General features: G+C 35.9%; 1 protein-coding gene across 3 annotated transcripts in view; it reads left to right on the forward strand.

The window, feature by feature from the left end:
* zgc:77784 overlaps positions 1-18,148 on the forward strand; it is a 151,412-nt gene that overhangs the window by 55,328 nt on the left and 77,936 nt on the right. For all 3 annotated transcript variants that reach the window (XM_087282642.1, XM_087282641.1, NM_001431128.2), the window contains 4 exon segments: positions 9,815-9,972; positions 14,146-14,266; positions 14,367-14,505; positions 16,962-17,089. In XM_087282642.1, coding sequence (XP_087138768.1) covers positions 9,815-9,972; positions 14,146-14,266; positions 14,367-14,505; positions 16,962-17,089 — 546 coding nt within the window.

Consider the following 18,148-nt stretch of genomic DNA (forward strand, 5'->3'; position numbering starts at 1 on the left):
AGGAAGCCAAGCAGAATTAAGAAAATGACCATAATGTTTTGTGCCGGTCACGTGCCCCGGCCGAGCTTTCAGCTGTAGCTAATGAGTCTCTCGGCTCATGTCACTCACCCCACAGATGATTAAAAATCACACTGCTTCCCCTGCATCGTGCAGGATGAGAGGGGGGGAGAATGTCTTCCCGAACACACCGCCAAGAGGGACGAACCCTGTCAGAGCCAAGCGCGTATCATTCTTTCCCATAACTAGGCATGTGGTATCGCCCAGGGCACTTACGAGCTTTGTGTGCGGGCTGGACGGCTCTAGGTAAACGGTGACACTATTTTACCCTCTCTTTTCTTAACCAGTGCTCATGAATAACACATGGCCTCGTCTCCTGAAAAATGCAACATGCTGTGGGCTGTTTGGGAACAGCCTGTCCTTGTCCTTGCTTGTGCATATGCCTCCTGCGAGTTAAATTCTGTTCAGGAGGTGACGGGCCACCACAGTGGACTGCAGGGGAAAGAGAATGTATGCACACTGCCAATTTGCAAGCTCATGCATACATATGTGTATTACACTACTGTTGTTATGTGCTGTTTGGGAGCCACCGGTCACCCTTGCATCAGCTGTCATTATTGGGGTCAATCTGCACTGGCTTGAGGGTTTCCATTGGGTGGGTTTTGTAGGACAGATGCAATGGGCTCTTTTTTTGCAACATCTGCGCTCTTTCTCTCATAAAGCGGGCTTTTATATGCCTGTGCTTTGTTTGTACACTGTCGGAGTGGCCCGAGGGAGTGAGTGGACGCTCATTTAACTGTGACAGACAACTATGATGGAGTCAACAGCTCTTTCGGCCAGTGTGGGGGGAAAGGACAACTGAATCATTTTATTGTCAGTTAGTTTAAAAAAAATAATCATTAGCTGTGGGGAATGAAATGGTTTGTGTGCATGGTTGGTAGCTTTTTCAAGTAAATGTCAAATCTGCTGTGGAAATGGCTTTTGGTTTTGGGGTGAATATATTATTTTTCATGACTGTATTTTGCGTTTAATTTGCCAATTATAAATTTGCTCTGACTCAAGAAAAAAATAAACGAAACAACTGTTGTGTTTAGCTAAAATAAACAGTAAAGGGGTGAAACACTAATAACGGTTTATCTTTAAATTAAATTATCATTTCAGTGGCTAATTATTGATTAATAAAGACTTTTTTGTGTGTCTAGTTTTTTTTAACAATGCTATATTTTGCCTTTATGTGTGTTTACAGTAGTGGTATTTTGGCAATTTTTGGTATTACAGTGGTCCCTCGTTAATCGTGGGGGTTATGTTCTAAAAATAGCGTGCAATAGGTCAAATCCAAAAAGCAGTCTGCTTTGTTTTGTACAATTATTATAGATGTTTTACGGCTGTAAAACTCCTCAATACCCTCTTTGTACACTTTTCTCCTTAATGTTTTCACACTTTTCTCTCGTTTAAACACTCGTGTAACTTCTACCTTCCTTTATCAAGTCCAGAAGTCCAAATTTTTGTGCGATGGTAAGCATCTTTTGGGTGCTATCCTCGGTTCCTTCGATGATGCAGAATGTTTCGTTGACTTTATAGTGTTTGTTGGGGATAAAACTAAAATACAGTACAGCACTTCAGTTACACTGCTTGCGATCAAAGATTATGTGAATTTGGGAAGGTGAACGCATTCTGTACTGTACAGGAGACACTGCACTCAGAAGATTGATTGACAATAGTCTACAGCCAATCAGGATGCTGAACAAAATGCGCTAAACAGGATGTAGAACACAATGCGCTGTAAAAATAAAAAAATAAAAAAGTCAAATTGCACTAAAATATAATCCTGCGAGACTGTGAAAGATGAACCGCATTATGGCGAGGGACCACTGTACATGTTTATCTCTTACCTGTATTAAAGGAAATTTGCTCAGAAGCTCACCTGGTACAGCACATCTTTACACTAGAAATGTAAGTAAGTAGGTAATGTGTGAAGCAAGCAATGTTTTATATCTTTTTTTATCTACTACTATAGGGTTTAATATATGTGGAACATTGTTAAAAGTGATAAAGCATTAATTATTAGAACCACTCATCAGTCATTTGATTTCTGCAATATGTTAGGGTGACCAGTTGTCCTTGTTTTTAGGGGGACAGTCCTGGATTTTGGTGTTCTGTCCTCAGCTTGAGCATTGGGGTTGAAGCACATTGAAAACACCCTGCAAAATAGATGGTGATAAGCCCTTAAACAAGTTGCTGCTGGTTACAAGTTGAGGCATTTAGTGATTATTTTCATCAACAGAGGGCGCTGTGAGTTACGCTGATTATTAATATTATTTATTAATAATCATATTATTTTGTGCCACTATTTTATCTAAACTTGGACAAGAGCAATATATATATATATATATATATATATATATATATATATATATATATATATATATATGACAGCATATAAAACTCACAACTATTTCAAAACTTTTCAAAACATTTCTTCAAACTTTTACAAAAATATGTTGTCCTTTTTTTTTTTTATTATTAATTTACTTTTCTGTTTTAGTCTTACATTATTTACACCAACAACTGTAGTAAAAAAAAAATTTTCAGTTAAAATTTATCAGTAATCTCAAAACATAAAAATATTTTAAATATATAATGTTTAATATAATTTGTACGGGTCATACATTTTATGCTTAAAGGTGCAAATTGCAGAAACGTGCTAAGGATTGAGTTATTAGCTGAGCAGCACGCTAACCTCAGTCTGTCTAAATTTTCATGGCTAGTCAAGTACAGTTAAGAGAAATATTCATTTTAAAATGCATTTTTGATAAGAAACTCACCTGCAGGGTATGATCTTAAAATGTCTTAAAACTCAAAAAGCTAAGTTTTAAGCCTTATAAAGTCTTAAAGGGCACCTAGGTTACCCCTTTTTTCAGATTTAATATAAGTCTTTTGCGTCTCTAGAATGTGTATATAAAGTTTCAGATCAAAATACCCATCAGATTTTTCATTATACCTTTTACAAGATGCTGTTTAATACTGGTTTCCAGCAGGGGGTGGTTTTGTCGTACTGCGCCTTTAAGACGATTCTTTCCCGCCCACTTTCTCGCCCACTACATGCCTCCTTCCTCAGCTGCGTCAGACAACAGACAGACTTAAAGGAAGAAGGTCTCACGTAGCGTTTGTGAGATACTACAGTAAGAACTAACCTTTACTAATCAGTATTGTGAAGTTGCATTGATGAGTCACACACAATATCGTTACAAAGTGCGCGCGTACACACACACACACACCACAGATGACACACACACACACACACAGGCAGGCAGACAGAGCGTGCTTAGCTTAGTCAAGGCTAACCTCAAGTACTGTGTGGATATCTGTTATGCTAATGTACAAAATAAATCTGATTTAACTTCCACAAACCGGGATTGAAGCGTCTTCTTTTATAATTGTTCTGACACGCGGCTGTGCTGATGAAGTAAAGCTGAAGTAAAACGCTGTAATTAATTGATGATTGCTGATCCTAGCGAACAGAACAGACCTTTTATTTCCGGTTGCTTTGCGTATGTCTGTCTGGTCTTGTTGACATATACACGCGACTACCGGAACATGTTAATGCGCGCAGCTGTCAATCAATTCGGTGGGCGGGGGGGATCACACACCTACGTAATGGTGCGATCGATTTGAAAACAGCTCCAATTGGCCGACCCTTTTTTTTGTAGTTAAATTGAAAAAAAAGGACTGGGTGTGTTCATATCATCCCAGTATGACGGTCTATACACTATACCAACACACAGATCTGTCCAAACAGCTTGAAAAGTAGATTTTTTACTTTTTACAAACAGCATAGGTGCCATTTAAATCTACTGAAATATTGTGTTGTAGGTCTTAAATATCTTTTTTTTACAGGTCTTAAGTTTGTTCATGTAGAGCTATCCAATCTGGTCATTAACACATACAATCACCAACAATGCCAATCTCAATAAAACTTTACTGTTAAAGATACTGACCTGACCTAGATTTTTTATTATAAAATTATTATTATTGTATTATTAAATGTTTTAAATTATATACATTTTTAATAGGGCAAGCGAAAGAAAATTCCCAACAGGGACATTTAAATAAAATCCTTAGCATTGCCCTGCATAAGTCTAAAATTTCATTCACAATGGTTGTAAAAATGTCTTTAAAATTCATAAATTTAACTTGGTGAAGCCTGCAGAAACCCTGACCTAGTGATGTTGTGTGTCGGACTAATTGTTAGCTTAGCAACATGCTAAGAGAGAAGAATCTGTATTTGAAAGGTTAATAATTATTTTGGCATTTTTAAGTTATGGGCATTTTTAGAACAATCAAAGTTTTGTGAGTCGTGACACATAATATGAAACTAGGCTAATTTCAACATTAGCATGTAATTAGATTGCAGGATCCTGAAAATAAACATCAACCATTTAATGATTTGCCAGGCTGAATCTTACATGTGAACAAGGCTTGAATGTACAGTAATGTGGCAGATTGTGTTGGATAGTGAAGTGTTGAAGTTAGTTATGGTCAAGTTAGCTGCCCAGACTGACAGATGACCGCTTCAGATCCTGACGTGACTCACTTATTGCCCATAGACAGACCCGCACCATTTGTCCCAGACTGAAAGGTATGAATATTCATAAGCAGGAGATGAGGAGCATGAGTTGCGCTTACAAAAGAAAATGGAGCACTCAGAGCTCTGGATCTCACCAATAACATGACATTTCGATGAATATTTATAAGTAATTATCACAAGTCGTTGCGTTTATAAAGGTCTGCCAAGGGACGGTGCAGCCAGGACTCGGTAATTCAGCAGAGGTCATATCATAATTATGAATCAATGGCTGAACTTATTTATTTGGAATCATATTCATGCTTTACATTCGTGTGCAGCCCACGACTGCAGAGATTACACCTCATAATTGAGGTGTTAATCGAAAAATTCATTCACAAAGTGTTTAAGAGATGAGACGGGAAGATATCGCGGCTGTCAGACTTGATTAATCTGTGGACACTGGTGTAGGTTTTTATTCCCCAAATCCATTTATATTTGTCTGAGATGAGAATATGAGTGGCATTTATTCTTGTGTGTGTATGTGTGTGAGGCTGTTGAGAGTCTAGAGCCCGCAGGAGTTCACCCTTTGATGTAGGAATCTCAAAGGGCCCCCTGAGGCAGATGCCATGGGGCAGGGGTCGCATTTTTAATCTGTCAATCACCACTGGGGATTTATGGGTAACTTTTGCTGCCAAGCCAGGCAGCAGGGAATGCAGCATTCAGCCGCTCACTCTCAGTGTGAAGGGTGTAGGTACTGAAAAGAGAAGGGGCCAGAGTTCACCATGTATGCTGTTAACACTGACGCTTAGTAAGGTCAACATAAGCAGCCACCGCTGAATTTGGATGTCTGCAGAGTTAAAGAATTAGTTTCCCTGTTGGAGTTTGTTTTGCTAGGCTTTAATGTTCTGCCCAAAACCGAGTGAGACGTCAGCTGCATTCAGATCTTTTTGGCACGAACAAGATGACGAGGTATTTAGTGTGCATTATGGCAGATTTTTAACTCTACTTCTACAAAATGATGAATAAGAAAATTTGTGGGTTTTGTTTTTTATGTGGTATAATCCTATTCTATTTTATTGTGGAATGCTGTGAGATTTTGTACACTGTTCAGTATAGCTGCACAATATATAATTTCAGCATCGATATTGCAATGTGCAAAAAGAAACATCGCAGGAAAGAGTTTAAAGCATTCAGACACAAGATATTGTACCGTTTGTAACTTTAATAAAGACAAATTTTATTGAAATATATATGCAGTTTTATCTTACATTATTCAGTTTTAGTGTACTTGAATACTGTTCAAATCCCCAGAAATCCGTTAAGCATAGTTGGTATCACTTGACCTTTGCTCTATTGTTGTCATAATCACCAGCAATCTAGTCCATACAGATCACTGGAGAGCTACCAAAAGAACTAAAAATCCTGTCATGCACCACACACTTACACCTGTTCCTGTTTTACCTTAATTACACGCACACACACACAGCCGGAGGATCGTTATGAATTAATTACTTTAAAAGCAGCACAAACACAAATACCAGTTGCGGAGTCTTGTTATATTGTTTTTTTTTTTAACATTATGGCGTGTTTCCTTAGCCTTGCCGTGTTTGACCCTTGCTTTGTTCTGATTGTTTATGTTGTTTGCTGGCTGTACTGACCATATGCCTGTTTATTGACCACAACTCTGGATTGCCTGCATGCATCTGCTTGCCTTTGTTTTGACCATTGCTTGCCTGACTATTATAATAAATAAACCTGCTTTTGGACCCCCAACTCTGTTGTCAGCTTCCTTCACATAACAATTGTATTTATAAACCTGTAATTTGTTTATTATATGTTATGCATGATTGACACTTTTAAATCACTCCATATAAATCCAAATTAATTTAATACATTGCTTTCAAATAGATTATTTTGTTTAGATAATATTTATTCATTCCAAATAGACCTATTGAAGTTATCTGGGGAAATTGCACTGTAAAAAATGCAGGGTTCCACACAAATTTTTTTTATGTTGTCCCAAGCACAAATCGATTAGGTTAACTTAATTATTTTTTTAACAATTTAAGTGTTACAGTCACCAGCAATCTAGCTACTACCGATCGCTGAAGAACTACAAACCAGCCATCGCAAACTACAACTCCTAGCATGCACCACACACACACTGGTTCCTTTTGCCGACTGATTGCAAACACGCACAGCTGCTCAAAGCTGCTCTAGAACTCATTTCATAGACTATATACTGTATACATCACACATGCACACGCACACATTGCTGAGTCTTGTTCTACCTGTAGCATCACAAAGCATTTCTCCTTGCCTTGCTGTGTTTTGATTCTTTGCGTTGCTTGTTGATTTTTGATGCTAGCCGCCTGTACCAATTTCTTGCCTGGTTTTGACTACTCTTTTGGATTGCTCATTTTGGTTCTGTTTGTTCCTGTAATCAACCCTTGCCTGCCTGACCATTCTTTGTGTAATAAAGATTCTGCAATTTGTTCCTTGCCTGCCTGACCATTCTTTGTGTAATAAAGATTCTGCAATTTGTTCCTCACCTCCATTGTCAGCTTCTGAATGTTACATTAAGTGAATTGAACATAAAACAAGAATTAAATCAAGAGTTGTGTTGAATCGGCACATTTTAAATAAGTAGTTTAATTATTTTTAGGTTTCCATTCATATCGCAATATGTAATGCAGAAAAATGAAATTTCGCAGTCAGATTTTTCCAGTATCATGCAGCACCATCATACAACTTAGCTAGTTTTTAGTAATTCAGGGATCAAGTTAACATATTGTTTTTTTCCTTATTGAGTTGTTTCCTTAAAACAAGCAAAATAGTCTAAAATAGGAAAATGTTTGCATAAATTGCGTTCATAAACAATCGTTTTTGTGCTCAAATGTTTGAAACTCTCTTGAAATGCTCAGTCACAGGCCTCAAAATACAAATGATAATCTTTCAAACTAATATGATTAAGCTTAGCAGTGACTCTACAAATCATGTGATCTGTAGCTCCTCGTCAACTATGATTCAGACTCAAAATTGCATATCTTGCTATGTGACTTGTAAATGTGCATGTACAGTATTGCGACATCAATGCTGAAATTATTGTGCAGCCCTAGTTTAACTCATAATCAAGATCTTTCTAACATGAGTTAAGCACTGCCTTAAGATATCGTGTGTTAAGAAATTTCTATGGCAATATTACTCTAGTTGCATTCGAAATCACAAACTTTCCTACTATCAGTCATGTATTCAGTGTGAGACTCATACAATGACACCATTTTCGCACACAGAATCTTGGCCATTTTCTCACACAGGCACAGTAATGTTTGTCTGTATGTGTTATTGATTGCTATATTTATAACATACAGTATAAGCAATATTAGAGAAAATCCTCATATTACAGATTTTCAAATAATTGTATTGACTTATTCTCTCCCGTATAAGTTGGTGCAGCCATTCAAACCTTTTTTGCTCAAGACTTCTGACCTCATTCTTATAGGGTCAGTAAAGCCTATAACTCAGTACTCAGCCTGTCACAATCAAAAAAATCGACTTATCTCACAACACAACACATTTTTGGTGATGCAATATATATCGCCCTTACTTAAAAAACAATTCCATTACCATTTTAGCTGATCTCTATCAACATCTCTATTTCTATTAATGGTTGTCAGTATGGTTAAAAAACACTATAGTATTTACTATAAATTGCTTTAGTAAATTTTCATGTGGGTGTCTGGCAACTGAAAATAGATCTGTTACCTTTTATCATGTATGTTTTTGTTAACATTCATGAATATTGATTTATTTATTGAGGACATACAGTACGTTTTCAGATTCTGATTACAATGGCCAATTATTCAGATGACTAATTAAATGAGATATTCATAAGAGTAAAAAATAATTTGTTCTTTAGAAGGTTGTACTTGCATTGTGATAATATTATATTGTCATTCTGGCGTTATATAATGAGTGGCATAAAATGGTCTTAAAATGGCAAAAATTTTCTTTATTGCAATATATTTTAATGCAATATATCATGCAACAAAAAATAGATATCATGACAGGCCTAGACAGTAGGTTTGTATGTTTTTTTATACAATTTCTATTATAATTTGCAGGTTAAGTGCAGTTAAAGTATAAATTGAAATGCAAAGTCAAAATAGCAGAAGTGAACAAATATTGATCTGAGCAAATATGTAATTTGGTGTCTTTCATACGTATTATAACGGAATCACCAATGACTGAATTTCCAAGGAATATCCATGAGATAGATGTAAACCTTGTTGAATTGGCTCTGACAGAGACATGACTGTTTTAAATGACAAACAGCTGGAGGTGCAGTATATGGATCGCAAGTCCCAACAATTTGCAGTTTGTGATCATATCTGTTTTCATATTCTATTGATGTGTGATCCAAATTTTCATAGCTTGAAACAGATGAAAATTTGACCAGATTGTGCTGCATTTTCATTGGGCCATTGTTTTTTCGCCCACCAGGTCTCCGCACAGGTCACGTGACTGAAAACTATCAACAGGCTGTTGTGCTGTTAGCTTAGCAACATGCTCTACCCATAGACTCAATTCTTAGTTTCACACAGCCCTTCCAGCCACAACCCAGAACTGGGAAACAATTCTGAGTTACTAGTGCTTATATAAACTACCTTACCTAAGTTTGAAGTTAATAATGTTTTAAAATATTTTTGTCGACATTTATTTGATCTAAATATAGTAAAAACAGTAATATATGACAGGAAGGTTGCAGTATGAGGAACTGCAATGCAGAGGAGAACCGAGATGTATTTTGACTCACTGATAAATAGAATGACTCACTGATGAATAGAATGTTCAAAAAAAAATTAGAAATGACTTTGCTGTCACTTCTGATCAATTAAAAGCTTCCTTGCTGAAAGAAAGAGTGATTTTGTAAGTATTGGGAGGATCACTTGATTTTGGAGCAGACCACTCAGGCCATGTCTCTTTTCTGCTGGTCAATTATTCAGCTGTATTTAAATGCGAGTGTGTTGTCATAAAAACACTTTTATAATTGATAAGCTGAGAAAAGCCGACAGTGCATTGCAGGAAGGAGATTTGAGGACAGTGCGCCTCATTCATCTCTGACTCACGATTTCCCAAGCTCCTCAATGAATATCCATGAATAAACTTGCTGCACAGGGGAGCAGATGAGAACAAACTGAAGGAAAAACAACACATCGCACAGCTAACACTCTTCTCAATCTCCTACAGTTCTCCGGGATGATTTCCGGCAGCCTCCCAATGACGTGGTGGTGGCAGCAGGAGAGCCCGCGGTTCTGGACTGTGTGCCTCCCAGGGGTCACCCTGAGCCCACCGTCTCCTGGAAGAGGAACAATGTTCGTGTCAGTGACAAGGACGGCAGGATCTCTGTGAGTCAATAGCAGAAAGTGCGATGTTGGCTCAGGAGGGAAGGCTGTGACATCATGCTACTTCTCTGAAACCAGCATCGACTGAGACATAAATCAGTGCAGTCGCTCTCCAAAAGATGAGATCACTGACTTATAATGATGAAGTGTCCAGTCGAAATGAAAGGGTGTCGCATGCATGATTGTTCTAGTTAATTAAAAACTAAAGCCATAAATAAGCATTTTGTTATTTGCAATGGTAAGTGTTTATAAACACAGATGAAGTTAGAATTATTAGCCCTCCCGAATTATTAGCCCCCCCTGTATAGGAAGATTTTTTTTCAACACATTTCTAATCATAATAGTTTTAATTACTCGTTTCTAATAACTGAGTTATTTTATCTTTGCCATGATGACAGCAAATAATATTTGACTAGATATTTTTCAAGACACTTCTATACAGCTTAAAGTTTCATAACACATTTCTAAACATAATAGTTTTAATTAATAATTATTTCTATCAACTTTTATCTTTGCCATGATGACAATACATAACATTTTACTAGATATTTTTCAAGATACAATTGCAATTTAAAGGCCTAACTAGGTTAATTATTCTAATATATATAGACAAATATATAGCCTAGGAGGGCTAATAATTTTGACCTTAAAATGGTTTTTAAAAAATCTAAAATTGCTTTTATTCTAGCTGAAATTCAACAAATAAGACTTTCTGCAGAAGAAATAATATTATTGGAAATACTGTAAAAATTCCTTGCTGAATATTTATTCGTGTGTAAATGTTTCAAAGTGTAAAAGGGAATGGAATTTAGTAAATGCCTTGTCGAATAACTGGAAAAAAAAATGGAAAAATATGTTTATTTAAAACATTTAAATTAAATTCATTAGTTAATAAAGACACAAAAATGACAAAAACACTTAACTACGCTAAATAATTACAATTAGCATGAACATCTAAAAATAAAGCAACAAACTCAATAAATTGACTAAAAATAAAAACAGACATAATGTACATACCATTTACCAACCTACGTCACACATGACGTCACACGGGTCCCCGGTTGCAAAAAAAGACCATCTGCAATAGCAAACATTTCGTGTTGTGCGGTAGGATGCCAAATTCGAAAGTTCAAAAATAGAAAACTTAACTTTTACCATAAACCACACTGCTTTAATGCCAACTGCAGACGTCTTGGGAGCTGAATATAGTGACGGCCTAATTAGAAATGCTTGACTTAAATTTGGTTAATAAAAACTGCGGACACTGAATGCTAAGAATGAAACGTGAAAGTGTAAGTTATTAAGGTAAACTTAGTTTTATATTCCCACATTCAGTCAGTGACAACTTGTGACACTCTCCCTACATTGTTTACCATGGCACTTTAAATATTCAGTCTGAAATAACTTGCAATTGTGACTTGAAAACAACATTAACGCTGCTTATTTGAATGTGAACATTGTTGCACTTTGATAGTCATTGGCTGCAAATATGATTTCGCTATTTAGAGTTTGCAAGTAATACTTTTATGAAATTATATTATTAAGGAGAAAGCCCGAATGTGTGAATATAAAACCAACTTTACCTTTATGTTTAACTACACATACTCTGCTGTTCAGGTGTAGTTCGCTGTCAGAATGCACTCGTTTTGCTTGTTAATGATTAATTTCCCTGGCCTTGTACAGTTCTGTCTTCTTTCCTTGTCTTTGGCTAGGCAGAATCTCGGTTTTTAGCACTACATAGTGTTGAATCTGGTAATCATAGGACATTATTTCTTGCACATGACCACACAGAACAGCATTTTTGGCATCCAAAGACTTGTAGGCCTTTAACTTCTCTTTTGAAAAATAACTTGGAGCTTCAATGAGATATATATTTGCGGCTGGATGCTTGGTCATTTCGTCTTATCCAATATTCATTGGGAGGGTGCCATCGCAAATGGACCTGTCAGATGAACGCCGCTAATGTTAATTTTGCCGAATCACTGTGCTTATCACTGGTTGACAAGCTGTTATAACACGCTGAAAGCATTATTTAAATAATATATATAATATGTGATCAATATATCCTTTATGTAATCAATATATCTTAATATAATTTCAAAGACAACAACAAACTCTGTACCACATCGGATGTCATTCCCTCGCTGTAAATGTTAGCGCTCCCTGTAAACATCCTAAATGTTTACAAACATGGTAATAGGTCTATAGTGTATTTGTAATATATTTACAAACAATAATTCATTCATTTATTTATTTTTTTTTCGGATGAGTGCCTTTATTAATCTGGGGTCGCCACAGCGGAATGAAGCGCCAAATTATCCTGCATATGTTTTACGTAGCGGATGCCCTTTCAGCTGCAACAAAGCTCTGTGAAACAAATAATAATTTATAGAGGTAAAATGAATAAACGCAATATAGACATATTTGTTTAAACAAGAAAGAATAATTTCAAATTGTCAAAAACACAGCAAAGTAACTAAAAGTAAACAAACCTAAAATGAAACCAAAATGTCATTAAAACTATTAATACACAAAATATTTACTGAGTCATACTAAATTAACACATAGGGCTCTCTTTGAGTGATCTACGCGCAAAGTCTAAAGCATTAAGCATTAAGGGCATGTCCGAATCCACTTTTGCTATTTTAATTATGGTAATATATGCTTTGCGCTGTGCTGCATGGTCAAACAGTGTTGTGCCTATTATGGGAGTTATGGGTGTGTTTTAAGAATAAACCATCAGAGTCTCATCTCCCATCCCCTTTAAAAGTTGGTTGCATCGTGCCATTTGGCATTTGCTATTTACATAGCTGGCTTTGTAAAAGGAAAAACAAGACTCACAAGTGAGAGAACAGTTAAACAGACTATCTGCAGCACAAGGATAAAGAACGAGCCTCCTCCATTCAGCCTTTTTACTTTCTCTTTAATTTTACTCTTCACTCCTTTACTTTCGTGGAGAAAGAAATGGTGGAAACTCACCTCACTCCACCAAAGACATCCTTTTGCCTACATAATTAGTTTTGTTTGTTAAGCGCAAAGATGGTCTCAAAACTATTTATAAATTCAATTTTAATTTCCAGCAAACGAATAAATGAACAATAATAACAAAGTGTTATCCAAGTTATATCCAAATACACATGCTATGCCTCATATTGTCCAAAACCTGACAGGTGGACAAATCTAATGTTGTTTTTAATAAAACAAATATAAATATGCATAATAGTAATAATAATAATAATAATAATATACAAAAGCAAGTTATCATGAATAAACTGAAAAAAGCTCACTGAAATGAAGAAGGCATGGAGGCGGTAGTTTTTACATTTACGTAGAAAGTAAAAAATGTTGTAAAATTCTAATCTTTTAATTATTATTTTTTTCATTTGTAAAGATATCTGCATATTGCTTTACATCCTGTGTGTATTAAGCAATGTGTGTGCCTTTAGGGTGCACAACTAACGCACTGTGAGCTGGACTTTAGACCTGCTTTCAGTTCCTCAAAATAGCAATGCTCCAAAAATGTGCCTCAACACGCCTCCTTTCTAGATCAGAGCACCCATGAGTCCACAACGTGGTGCACAATAGGAAAAGTAGGGTTGCTCTGTTCTGAAGATAGCAACAAATCTTGCCAAACACGTCTTGCGCCTTACTGCTTCGGGTGTATGATAGGGCCCCTAATGTTATGTTTTGCTGGTTACTTGGTGGTGTTATGTAAACCAAAAGTGAAACTATATATTTCCTAATGTATAGTAAATATAAAATATAAATAAATGTAAAAATAATAGAATATCAGTATTCAATGCAAAACTAAAACATTAAAAATGCCAATGAGCAATCTTTGCCAGTTAACTGAAAAAGTTTTGAGATTTTACTTTTTTCATTAAAATAAATATCATCATACAGGCAATTAATGAATAAATCAAATCAAATATAAATTTAGAAGTAATAAAAAAATTAAAAATAAAAACATTATAATGGTGTTAATTAACACGTATGATTTCTGAAAAAAATCAGCTTGGTTATGTGAGCTCATATATTCGTTAAATAAATGTAAAAAATCAATAATTGAGTGCACCCTAATCTAATTTCTTTTAAGGCAAGAAGAGATTCAATATTAAATAATGAAAATTCAAAATCAACTTGAATAGTGATAAGTGTGATTTTTCTCTTCTTCAGATGCGTGGTGGCAAGCTGATCATTTCTCACACCCGGAAAAGTGACGCAGGCATGTATGTGTGTGTGGGCACCAATATGGTGGGCGAGAGAGACAGCGATCCAGCCGAACTGGTAGTGTTTGGTAAGTCCAGTTTCTGCCTCATTAATTTGCTTTTAACAAAGTGGTGAAAATAAAAGTGTGTGTGTGTGTGTGTGTGTGTGTATGTGTTTTGTGTGAGCAGAGCGGCCGGTGTTCATTCGCAGACCTGTGAATCAGATTGTTCTGGCTGAGGAGAGTGTGGATTTCTTGTGTGAGGTTCATGGAGATCCGGCTCCGACCGTCCGCTGGAACAGAGACCAGGGAGAATTACCACGCGGGAGGCAAGAGTCTGCTTACAAACACTCGTGATGCTGTTACTGCAGTTCAAATGGCAGTTAAATGTCATATTACACAGTGACAGATTAGAAAATCAGCTTTCTGTTCTCATTATCGTTGAATTAGAGAAGAAGAAATTTCCGTAAACATCAAACTGAGCATTATGTAACCTCATATACTCTATTATAATAAAGCAATAACATTTGATTCCATAATACAACAACAGAAGCTTAAAGGGACAGTTCACCCAAAAATAAAAACTTGATGTTAATTTATTCACTTTCATGCCATCTTAGAGGTGTGTAGATGGCTACTCTTTGGTATACTCGCATGACATTAAAACTGATTTTGTTTTTATGAAGTTATGGTTTTTGGTGATAAGTGGGGGTGGGGGTTGGGGGGTGGTGACGCTGGGGCACTTCAGATCATTTTGGAAGGGCACTTTCTATCCAAGACTAAAAAGGGGATGTGCACTGCACAGGTTGAGCCCTATGTGTGCACGTGCCAGATTGACCTTAAAATGACTTTAAAACTGCTTTTATTCTAGCCAAAATAAAATAAATAAGACTTTCTCCCAAAGAAAAAATCAGATCCACTGTGAAAATGTCCTTGCTCTGTAAAACATAATATTTATATAATATTTTAAAAATATATATTTTAAAAAAAATTCAAAGGCAAATTCAACTTTAAAAGTTCAACTTTATATGTACAGATGAAGTCTGAATTATTAGCCCCCTGTTTATTTTTTTCCTCAATTTCTGTTTAACGAAGAGACGATATTTTTCAGCGCATTAGGAGGGCTAATAACTTTGACTTCAACTGTATATGGACAAAACAGCTTTAATGCCTGTGAATGAAACATTAGGTGTTATGAAGAGAGACAGTCTGTGTGTACAAAAAATAAACTTATTTACAACATTTTTAGAGTTCATTACAGTCTAAAATAGTGTTTCTCAACAGGTGGGGCACCCGTAGCAGTGTTTTGAGTGGGTTGTGGAGAGATTGTGTGATAAATTAAACAGAAAGAAAACAGGATCTAATTCAAACTATTATTAGAAATATGATGGTAAGTCGGTAATGATAAAAAAAAAGAAAAGTTTTTTGTTTTTTTTAATAAATTTTTGGAGGTTTTCTTTCGATACACATGAAACCAAAATATAAAAAATCAAAGAAGAATAAATGAAAAAATAAAAAAATTATATTGATGCAAAGCGAGTTGTTGCTGGCTGCACGGTGGTGGCTACAAGGTCACTTGTTTGAGCCTCGCATGGGTCAGTTGGCGTTTCTGTGTAGAGTTTGCATGTTCTTCCCGTGTTCGCAAGGGGTTGCTTTAGGTGCTCCGGTTTCCAGCACATTACAATGGCATGTAGTATAGGGGAATTGGGTGAGCTAAATTGTCTGTAGTGTACAGTATGTGTGTGAATGAGAGTGTATGGATGTTTCCCAGTGATGGATTAGAGCTGGAAGGGCATCCGCTGCGTAAAGCATATGCTGGATAAGTTGGCGGTTCATTCCGCAATGGCTACCCTAGATTAATAAAAGGACTGAGCTGAAAAGAAAATGAATGAGATGTCGCATACAACCAGAACTTTTCCCATGCTGGGATTTGTCTAGAAATCCCTGCTTTATCCTTATTGTGCAGTTTGTAAAGCAAACACTCATATGACGACATCCTGATCATTATGTTGACCCACTCCTTTAACACAGGAGCGTTAGAAATTTTTCAATGCTTTAGAATTACTCAGGCTATTACAGAAACCCCCCACCATGATCACCGTAAAATCTCCCCTAGTTGTGTTTGGCAGTTGTTCCCTGTCCTCCAACAGACATAATCTCGATGAGAATGGTACAGTATTGTTGTTCCAAGCCATTCTCTCAAAATATTTTCAAAGTTTGATACCACATACATTAGGCCGAATAATCAGACATTCTCAAATACAGTGAATAAAACAAGTACCTCTTTCTTGTTGGCATTTCCAGCATAATATAATGTCATTATTTAACAATAAATGCAAACCTAATAAATGTAAATTAGTCATTTTTATTCAAGTGCTAAAATGAGGAATACTGAAATGACAACTCTGCTTTTAATACTAAAGTAATGATGAAATAAAATACATTTTGTTAAAATTAGTAAATTTATATATATATTTTTTAAATGAAAACGAGTTTGTTACCATTCGAACAGATTGTTAAAAGACTCGACTTGTCCCATTATTTCCCCATACTGTCTCCTCTTTATAATGTCAAATAAAAATAGTTGATAAGCTCCAAGAGGAAAATATAATTAGTGTTTTAGAGGGTTTGGGCCACAGTGCAGTGCAGTACAATGCTATATACAGTATAATGGAGACCCAGAGAAATGTCCACTGAGAGAGCAGAGGAGCGCAGACAGGCTGTAGGAGGAAGGTGAGAAGACTGTTCAATCTGCTCTCCTTTTTTCACCTTCTTGGCTCAATAGATTCGAGATCCGCAGTGACAACAGCCTGCATCTGACAAGGGTCCGAGCGGAGGACGAGGGCACTTACACGTGTGTCACCGAAAACAGTGTGGGCAAAACCGAAGCCTCCGCTGTGCTGCAGGTCCATGGTAAGACATGCGCATATGCATGATTTCTTAGCTTTTTACTATTGCTTTCAGTGTTGCTAGTAACTAGTTACTGTAATTCAATTGCTTATCAATTAAAAACAAGCAAAGGAAGAGATTTGATCTTGAGTAATTAAATTACAGTTCATTTTATTTGCTTTAATGGGATAATTCAACAAAAAATAAAAATTATGTCAATTATGTTTTGTTCTGTGATATTTTGAAGAATGTTGGAAATCTGTAACCATTGACTTCCATTGTAGGAAAAACACATATATTGAAAGTCAATGGTTACAGATTTCTTTCTTCACAATATCTTCAACAGAAGAAACTCATAAATATGTCATGTTTTTTTATTCTTCATATTTGATTAAGAGACATCATTTACATTAGCTACATTATTGTTTATGTATATACAGTGCTCAGCATAAATGAGTTCACGCCTCACAGATCTCTTTTTTAAATAAATATTTTCCATAGGATGCTTTACAAAAATATACTTGTACATATACATTAGATTATTCAGTACCAAAGACAAAACGGATTCTAATCTAATAACAAGAATTAAGATCAGAGTCCAAAAATTAGTACAGCCTTAATTAATAAATTAATACTAAAAGACACCTATTTTACCCCTTTTTCAAGATTTTAGATAAGTCTTTTGTGTCTCCAGAATGTGTTTGTAAAGTTTCAGCTTAAAACACTCATCAGATTAATTATTATACATTTCTGAACATTGGACTTTTCTGCTTTAAACACTATGTAGTTGTTTTTGTTGCCTGCAGCTTTAATCAATCCCATGTGCCTATCAGAGTGTGCCTCAATCTCAGTCTCGTCCGCGTCAGATAAACAGGACAGTGACAGACATGAAGGATACAGATCTCACATAATGTTTGTGTGAAACTGTTAAAACTGATTAAACATCCACAAGCCAGGATCGTCTTTTACAATTGTACTGCCATGCGGCTGTGGTGATAAAGATGGTAAAATTGTTGTAATTCATTCCAAACATGCACTTTTTTTAAAAAATGATTCAAACTTGTAAAACTCACTTTTGATCAC

This window comes from Danio rerio, chromosome 15 (assembly GCF_052040795.2).
Source record: "Danio rerio strain M-AB ecotype USA chromosome 15, GRCz13ab, whole genome shotgun sequence".
NCBI classification, from domain to species: Eukaryota; Metazoa; Chordata; class Actinopteri; order Cypriniformes; family Danionidae; genus Danio; species Danio rerio.